Source organism: Neophocaena asiaeorientalis, unplaced genomic scaffold (assembly GCF_003031525.2).
Source record: "Neophocaena asiaeorientalis asiaeorientalis breed wild unplaced genomic scaffold, Neophocaena_asiaeorientalis_V1.1 scaffold778, whole genome shotgun sequence".
Lineage (NCBI taxonomy): Eukaryota > Metazoa > Chordata > Mammalia > Artiodactyla > Phocoenidae > Neophocaena > Neophocaena asiaeorientalis.
This window is the reverse complement of record NW_020176499.1, coordinates 47698-56604: the sequence shown is the minus strand read 5'-3', so window position 1 is coordinate 56604 and position 8907 is coordinate 47698. Positions and strand designations below refer to the sequence as shown.

Here is an 8907-nt window from a genome sequence, read left to right as displayed (position 1 = left end):
AGGGAGGGAAGGAAGGAAGGAAGGAAGGAAGGAAGGAAGGAAGGAAGGAAGGAAGGAAGGAAACAATCACAATGATAGGTATGTTGAAGGGGCACAGGAGCCAAATGAAAGAGCTGCCAGGGGCCAAAGCTGTAACAAGCTGAGCAACAAAATAAAGCCCAAATATACAATAAATATCCGTGAGTCCATACCAATATAAATGAATGGATGAATAAACAAATAAATTGGGAAGAGACATGTCTCCCATGGGGAAAAATTCTGAACAATGTATGTACATGCTTCCGCTCAAGGCAGTGAACATGACCCTCTCCTGCCCCCGCCTTCTCCTTAGGGTGGCGGCTGTGCAGTTTGGAAAGGATGAAAGAGCACCTTGAAGTGGAGACTGACAAACACCTCAGCCAGTGGATCTAAAGCAGTTTATTTTTTATTTTTTATTTTTTTTTGCGGTACACGGGCCTCTCCCTGCCATGGCCTCTCCTGTTGCGGAGCACAGGCCCCGGACGTGCAGGCTCAGCGGCCATGGCTCACGGACCCAGGCGCTCCGCAGCATGTGGGATCTTCCTGGACCAGGGCACGAACCCGTGTCCCCTGCATCGGCAGGTGGACTCTCAACCACTGTGCCACTAGGGAAGCCCTAAAGCAGTTTGTTTTTTTAAATTAATGAAAAAAGGCAGCAGAGTTTTAGAAGTGTCAGGTAGTTTAAAAACACATAAATGCTGCAACACATGGCACTTTATCTTGACAAAACCCTGAGGTTTGCCCGTGGATAGGATGTCTCCAGAGGGGGAAAGCTGGCCCTCTGAAATGAGATGGAAAGTCACACCAGATGCAGGTGGGTGGGTCACTGGGTGCAGGTTCTGTGTTCACCTGGTGTTTTCTGAGGACAAAATCACACATAACTCTTATTATGCTCATATTGTTCCCTCAAATACCAATCACTCTGGAAAAAATTTGCATTTTCAAAATCAGTGTTATGGGGCTTCTCTGATGGTGCAGTGGTTGAGAGTCTGCCTGCTGATGCAGGGGACACGGGTTCGTGCCCCGGTCCGGGAGGATCCCACATGCCGCGGAGCGGCTGGGCCCGTGAGCCATGGCCGCTGAGCCTGCGCGTCCGGAGCCTGTGCTCCGCATCGGGAGAGGCCACAACAGTGAGAGGCCCGCGTATCGCAAAAAAAAAAAAAATCAGTGTTATGGCAGAACTGACTGCTCCCATAAGAAATAAATCAAACCCTCTGAGACACCCTTTCTCCCTCACCATGCTGGCCATGATGACAAAACCAACAACACTTAGTGCTGATGAGAATGCAGACCTGCTTGTGAGCTGCTGCTGCACTCACTGCAATCCCAGCCTCTCCAAACCGGCAATGGGGCAACATTAGGTACAGCCTCGGGTTCATGCCTGTTGGGCGCAGCAACTCCAGGGGCCTACGTCCCCTCTGATCATCCTGGGTCACAGTTCTACAACACCCAGGGAATCTCTCAGGTTGGTGGACAAGTCTAGACCCCTGCAGAGAATTTGGGGCAGGATGTGAGGGGGAAGGTGGGAGGAGAATGCCCAGGGGACCCCAGGAGCTAGAAGGGTGAGGTCCCAGGCCTGCCCTGACACCATCACTGAGGGAGAATCTGGTCCACTGCCAGGGCTTCAGGGATGTGCTGGCCTAAAACAAGGAACCCAAGGCCCAGGAAGAGGACCACTCAAGATCATGTCAAGCCTTGCTAGCACATGGTGTGGGATGTTAGCCCTCACTCTGAGCCCCAGCATCCTCACCTATGGAACTGGGACAAAGAGAGCTCCTCCCTCCCGGTTCAGAGAGAGCTGGACACCTCTCAGCACCACAGTCAGAATACACTTGACAGGTGACCACGAGCCTCAGCGGCATAATAAAAGCTGGTCTAATGAATGAACTGGATGGGCAACAATGACCCAGCAGTGCAAGGGCAAGGCCATGTATCAGCTGAAGGTAGCACTATGGCCAATTTCCTAAAAAAGAAAAAGGAGGGGCTTCCCTGGTGGCGCAGTGGTTGGGAGTCCGCCTGCCGATGCAGGGGACGCGAGTTCGTGCCCCGGTCCAGGAAGATCCCACATGCCGCAGAGCGGCTGGGCCCGTGAGCCATGGCCGCTGAGCCTGCGCGTCCGGAGCCTGTGCTCCGCAACGGGAGAGGCCACAACAGTGAGAGGCCCGCGTACCACAAAAAAAAAAAAAAAAAAAAAAAGAAAAAGGAAAGACAAGAGTGAGGTGCCTGGCCTGCATGGGGGCGGGGACAGCTACTCCAGGTTGCCAGTGGGGAAGCAGGATGGGCAGCCTCAGGATGGTCACATGAGGCCCTGTAAGCAGTGGCGACCTCAGCCAGGTGCACCAAGTGGACCCTGCCTGGCTCCCAATGCAAACAGAACAACTGTAAAGCGACTATGAGCCAAACAGGGAAATCCGGATGCTGACCAGATAGAAGATGACATTAAAGAGTCACTGTTAATCTTGTGAGGTATGAAAATTAATCTGAGATTCTGTTTTTATAAAAAAACAGAATCACAGATTAATTTCTCAACATAACACACCAATGTACTTACAGTAGAAGTGAGGCACAGAACGGAGGCTGCCAAAGCTGGAGCTGCCAAAGTGGGCGCGTAAACACGCAGGCCAATCTCTCTGCTCTGGTTATGCTTAAAACTTCCCCTAAAGATGGAAGACCTTTAGGAGGGTAACAGTGCAGAAAAACTGCCTTAAAAAAGCAAACCCATAAAACTCAAACTACGACAATTATTTTACATGATACAACAATAGACTGGAAGTGCACAGAACCTTCCAAACCCATGGAAACCTCCATGTCTTCGACCACTTGAATGAAACCTACTTTTCTGCAACTCAAAGAATAACACCAAACTCTGTGTCTTTTAAAAAACAACTGTTATAGATGCTCAAAGCACTTTCTAGTTTTTGTAGATCATATGTATCTCACATACATACACAGGAAGAAAAAAGCTGGCAAGTAGAAAAACCCGGTAGTTCCCCATACATACTCCATAATTCCTACAGAGACATGCTCATTTCTACATTTTGATGTTCTTAAAGTGAATGAACAATTTTTTTAAGCATATTAAGCTCTAAAGAAGAAGCCAGGCCCCGATACTCCTTGATGTCATCACCTGCCTGAGCCTGGACTGCCTGTTCCACCACATGTCCCCGAGACACACCCTGCCCCTGCAGCCCCATCTGTCAGTCCACCTCCCATGGCACAGCAGGGTTGGGACAGAAAGGTTTGATGCCCAGGACCGCGGCTGGGCAGTCACACGGGGCCCTCTCCGGCTCTGGGGACAGCTTGAGGGGCCATACTTCAAACACTGGACAGTATGGGGCCTGGGGCCCAGGAGAGTCTCATCCATCAGAGCCTGCAGGGTCCTGGCCAGCCCCTGCCTGCTAGCCACCTTCACTTGGCTGTCTAAGAAGAAACCAAATCTTTCTTTACCTTCAGTGTGTGTAGTGGCCCTTTATCCAGTGCACGGATGTGGAGAAGCAGGTCTGACTGAGGGGTGGCTGCCCCAAACTGACAAGGGTAAACTGATCTCTCCTCCCTCACAGTAAGGGGTTGGGGTCCCTGAGGTGGGAAGGCCCAGCAGGAGTCTGTGTCTACCTGGCCATGGCTCTCTCTGAGGCAGCTGCTCAAACTTAAGGAGCCTCGGCCACTACCTGCCCAAGTGCCCCAGGTACACCAGCCTGATCCTGAGGGAAGAGCCATTCCTCCAGGGCCACATAGCTCCTGAGGGCCCAGGAAGGGTCCAGTTGCTCCCTTGGAGCCAAAGTGTGGAAACCACAGCCCTGGACAGCACATGCAGTACCTCCTCACCTGCCCAGGCAGTGCCACTCTTAGGCCTGGCCTCCCTCCTGCACCAGTTATGGAAAAGCAGCTCCTTCATAGTGTGTCCAACCACCCATCCAAAGCCACACCCTGAGAACATTGAGGTACACAGCTGCTTAACCCCCCAGGCCCTGCAGGAAGACAGAATGCCAGGTGACACGGGAGTCTTGGGAATTTTTAAAAATGGAAGAGCCCTCAAGATTGCTTCACAACGCCCTGCCAGACACAAGCTCTGCAGGCAGGAAAGTGGGGAATGCCTAGCAATGCAGCCACAGTGGGGCATGTGGTCATTGCCTTTGGATGCTGGTAGCTGCCTCTCCCAGCTGTTAGACCCCTGGGAGCAGGGCTGTCTCAGCACCTCCAGGACTCCCTGGATCCCAACTTCCACCACAAGTCAGCCTTCTTCATGCTGACAGCCCTGAAAGGCTGTCACACAGCTTGCCCTGAAAGGCCCACAGGTCTCCTAGAGTCTCCCAACCCCCAATGGCTCTCTGCTCCAAGTTCTAGGGTGGTATCAGATGAGCAGAATCCTCACAGGGTTTAGTCCAAATCAGGACTTTTCCTGTCTCAAAACAAACACTTGAGAAGGATGCGCCTTGTACAGAGGCCTCCAATTGCCCTTCCCTCCTCCACAGGTGCCTGCTCTCTTGGGGACAGGCTTCCTAGGCTCAGAGCCTTGAGTGAAACTCAGCTTCTCTATGCCTCGGTTTCCCCAGCAGTACAACAGACATAACAGGGTGGTGACCCCAAGGGATGGCATGAGGACTGCAGGAGTCGGTGGGGCATGCGGAGGCTATGGCAGGAACAGCTCACCAACGGGGGTGAGGCCTGAGCGGCAGCCCTCACACCACCCTCCTCTGTGAAGCCAGCTCATGGCCGGAACTTCTTACACAGACTTGGACAGGAACCTGGTGCCCAAAGAAAACTTCCAACTTGGTCTGAGCTATTGGACCTTCCTCAATCACTCACACCCATCCCTACCTTGGTTTCCCCATCCTCTGAGAGAGGAAATTACAAGAGGGATGGGAAGGAGGAAGCGAAGAGGACAGAACAGCTGCTCCCACCAGCTCTGCCACAGTTGTTCATGCAGCCAGAGCCTGCAGGATGGGAGGGATATCCAGGTATTGGGAGCTGGGCTCAAGCAAGTCCAGAGGAGGCTCTGAAAAGTGTCCAGGGCTTGAAGGGCAGGCAGAGCTTCCAAGATCCAAGATTGGGAAGAGGCAGGGATGGTGAGGGCAGTGAAGGCACCCAGGATGCAGAGAGCAGTGTAGGCTGAGCCAGGCCAGAGGCCCCAGGCAGCAGGCTCAGGCCGCCCTCTGGGACACGAAGCGGGGCCACTCCAGACCTTGCGAGAACAAGGAGCAGAGACAAGGTGACTACAGGGACAGCTGGGAGGAGATCCAGGCCTGGGTGAGGTGGAGGGAAGGAAGGAGCTGATGACACCAGCCAACACACACTTATTGCGTAAGCACTTATTGTGTGCCAGGCACCAGTCCCAGCCTGCGACAGGCTTCAGCTCACCAAATTCCACCCTCGGCTTCCCTGGGATATAAGTATACTGCACAGACAAGATCCCGAGGTAGCACATAAGTCAGCAAGGGCATCCAGACTTTGTCTTCCTGCTCTCTCTGGGAGCCAAGCGAGGGTGGGGCTTAAGACTGCACCAGGACCCCCACCACTTGCCTGCGGCATGCCCTCCAGCCCTCACATTCCCAACCTACAAGGACCACTCACTCATGGTACCTGCCTGAGCCATGCAGGCAGGAACTGTCTTGAAAAGGGCAGCACACCTGTCCTTTTCAAACTGCAGCTAAGGACACAGAGTGAGATGTTCCATGGCTACTGAGGACAGGAAACATCACATGGCTGACCAAAATCTGTCACCATGGTGGGGAAGGGGGCACAGCAGAACTTGTGACATACAGGGCCCTTATTAAGCCAAGCTCAATCACTAGCAAAATGGTTAGGCAAAATGGGCCAGTGGGTACCCTTCCTCCCGCACACCATGGTGTCAGTAGGACACAGACACACATACACTCACCATGTGAGAAAGGCTGCAGGTCCAGCACCACTGCCACTGGCCCCACAGAGGACCCTCCCTCAGGTCTGGTCACAACCCAGTCACCTGGGACAGACCAGCCAGCTTCTCTCCCTCTAAGACAGTATTATCTACAAATGCTCAACAGGAATACAGGCCCCTCTGTTTGTAGCATAATTTGTTAGTAATTGAACCCACTTTAGTTAAAGAAATAAAGTTTTAAAAGAATGAAGATGGCTCATCTCTCTACAGGAGAAAACAAATAAAATTTTAAAAAGACCCAACAGATATGGTCTCCTTAAATCTTGATTTTTAAAATAAGAGTAAATATTTCCAAGTATAATAATAACAAGAATTAAGAGAGGCTGACAAGAGCCTGTGTTGACATGGCTTTGAGTAAACTGGTGTGAGCTTTCTGGCAACATCTACTGAGACTCTGATGCACCTTCCTCTAGTTCTGCTGAGACTTCCAGCTCAACTGTTCTCATCCCACCTACAATGAGGGAAACTGAAGTTCAGGACAGTGGGACAATGTGTCCAAGGCCATGTGGCCAGTGTGTGCGAGAGCCAGACGGTAACATCAAACTAAGCAAGCAGCCGCCTGAAGAACACCTGTGGAGACCGATATACCATCTTCCCAATTCCCCTGGGGACCCATCCTCCAGACACACGCCACAAAACTGAGTCAAGATTCTTACACTGGCCAAATGTCTGTGACAGTAAAGAGTTGACAACTGAAAGGTCCCTAAGCAGGGAATGATTAATTCCTGTGCAACTTTCCCTTCTGGTCTGCTCTTACAGCGGACATGAATTCGAGCTTGTGAACACAGAAGGGGATTGCACATGCTGCCAGTGCGAGCTCACTATGAACTCTGAGGGGAGAGGCTAAGGGAAGACCAGGCTCACCTCTGAGCTGCAGAGGGTGAGCCTAAGGTCTCCCACTCCATATTCTCAAGGCCCCCTCAGCATCCCTCCATCTTGGGCACATTCCCCTACCCCACACACTAAGATGAGGCCCTTGCCAGAGGGGTCACATGTCACCCCTCTTGTAGATCTAGTACCAGATAAGCCTGGCTTGGAGTAGGCACCAATACCTGCTGACAGATACAAGACCTCGGGTCGAATGATCTCCACCATCACCCTCCCTGGGGCCCCTATCAGTCTTCTACAGGGCACCTGCTCCACCAAGCATAGATTTAAGTACCTTCATGAATTAATTCCCTGCACTATCAGAAGGGGACCCAACTGGTCTCCCCAGTGAGACACGGAGGCTTAAAATAGCCCAGGCACCTTCCTGAGGCCACTGGGAGTGGGGTGCTGGGAGGTGGGCAGTCCGGGAAGCAGCGAGCATGGTGGATCCTGAGACCAAGGGCCAGGAGCCTACCTGGACAGGATAAAAATCAAGTAGGGAAGGGGCAGACTATCTCAGGCACTGACAGGCTAGATACCTAACACCTTGTCCAGGCTCTTTAAATATGCCTCAGAGGAACGCTTTCTGGGTGGGATGTTGCAGAGGAAGAAGCTAAGGTCCCTGCTCATAGCCACATCACCAGCAAAAGGCAAGACCTGGATCCAAACCTGGGTGTTCCACCCAGTAAGCAACTTCTCCCTCCCCACCCCCACAACAAGGCTGGGGAGGCAAGGAGGACTGAGAGAAAATGGTGCTTAAATCACCCAAGAGAATCACTTCAAGGCAGGACTGCGCAGCTCTCTCGATGCAAGGCTCTTTGGCAGCCTGGGGGTCCGACCTGCTCACCCCGGAGTAAAAATCACACAGGAGACACAAGGCTTATCCATGACAAACACCCACAGACCTGTCCCCCAACTTCAGGGAAGGGCCTGGGAGGGCAACCAGGACGGTAAGTGGACAGAAGCACTGCATTACAGAGAAGTAACTAGCGGGGTGGTCTGCGAGCTGAGCATGGGGAGAGGCTGTGGGGTACCCCCGCCAGCTGTGATGAACACATGCAAGACAAGCCCCCGACTTCGCCTTTTCCTGGTCTCCTGGCGCTGAAACCTCTGAAGGCAGCTGCGCCCAGAGAAAGGAGGTGATGTGCCTGGAGACGATGGAGACACACGCCCAGTCTTTCCCAGCCGGTCACCTGCATCCATCCCACGTCCCCATCCCCCGCACTCAGAAAATCAAACACCGCAGAGGACGCCATCCCACCGTGCCCGAGACCTGCCATCAGTAGCAGAAAAGCTGACCACACGGTTCCACCGCAGCCCTTGCCGCGGAGGCCAGAGTTTCTAGAACGCGCATCGCCCACCACACTTGGGGCCCGCCACCCACCGCAGGGCCGCCTCCCGGCCGGCCAAACACACTGACCCTGGGCGCCCCGGTGCTGATCCGGGCTGCCTGGGGTGAGGGGTCGGCTGGGGAGTCGACCCGGCCCGGGGTCAGGAGTCAGTTTGGCCTGCGTCGGAGGCCGGTTGGGGGTCCGCTCGGGGGTAGTCTTGGCCACGGTCAAGGGCCGGCTCTGGGGTCAGTGCTGAGGTCAGTCCGGGTCCGGGGTCGGGATTGGCCGGGGGCGCGGAGGGCGTGGCGCCGGCGGCCCTTGCTCCTTACCTCCTTGAGCTGCTCCATCTCGCCACGGATGGCCTCGTAGTCCACCTCGAGCTCCTCGAACTGCAGTTTGAGTTGGTGCTTCTCCTCGAGCACTGCCAGCCCGTACTCGGCCGCCTGGATCTTCTCACGCGTGGTCTCGGCCAGCTCGTGCGACAGCCGCTTCACCTCCGCGCGCAGCCACTCCGGCTGCGCCTCCATCACTAGCCGCGCGTACTCCTCCTCCTCGGACGGCGCGGACATGGTGACCACGGCCGGAGTCACGCCACTCGGTCCAAGACTCAGGCCGGGTTCCCGACCGCCGCCGCCGCCGCCGCCCAACCCGACGGCGCCCCGGCCGCCGCCGCCACGCAGCCGCCGTGAGCTCGCCGCCGCGCGGGGCACTGTGGGGGCCATAGTCCCACCCGCGGCAACTACAAGGCCCGTCGCGCCCAGCGCCCGTCCTTCC

The 8907-nt window shown here is 54.5% G+C and overlaps 1 protein-coding gene across 2 annotated transcripts in view; it reads right to left on the bottom strand.

Moving 5' to 3' along the window:
- The window catches only part of BICD2 (BICD cargo adaptor 2), a 55714-nt gene extending 46883 nt beyond the window's left edge, over window positions 1-8831 (bottom strand). For both annotated transcript variants that reach the window (XM_024732955.1, XM_024732956.1), the window contains exon 1: window positions 8463-8831. In XM_024732955.1, coding sequence (XP_024588723.1) covers window positions 8463-8702 — 240 coding nt within the window. In that variant the 5' untranslated portion in view covers window positions 8703-8831. The remainder of the gene's footprint in view (window positions 1-8462) is intronic.
- Window positions 8832-8907: the final 76 nt, after the last annotated feature.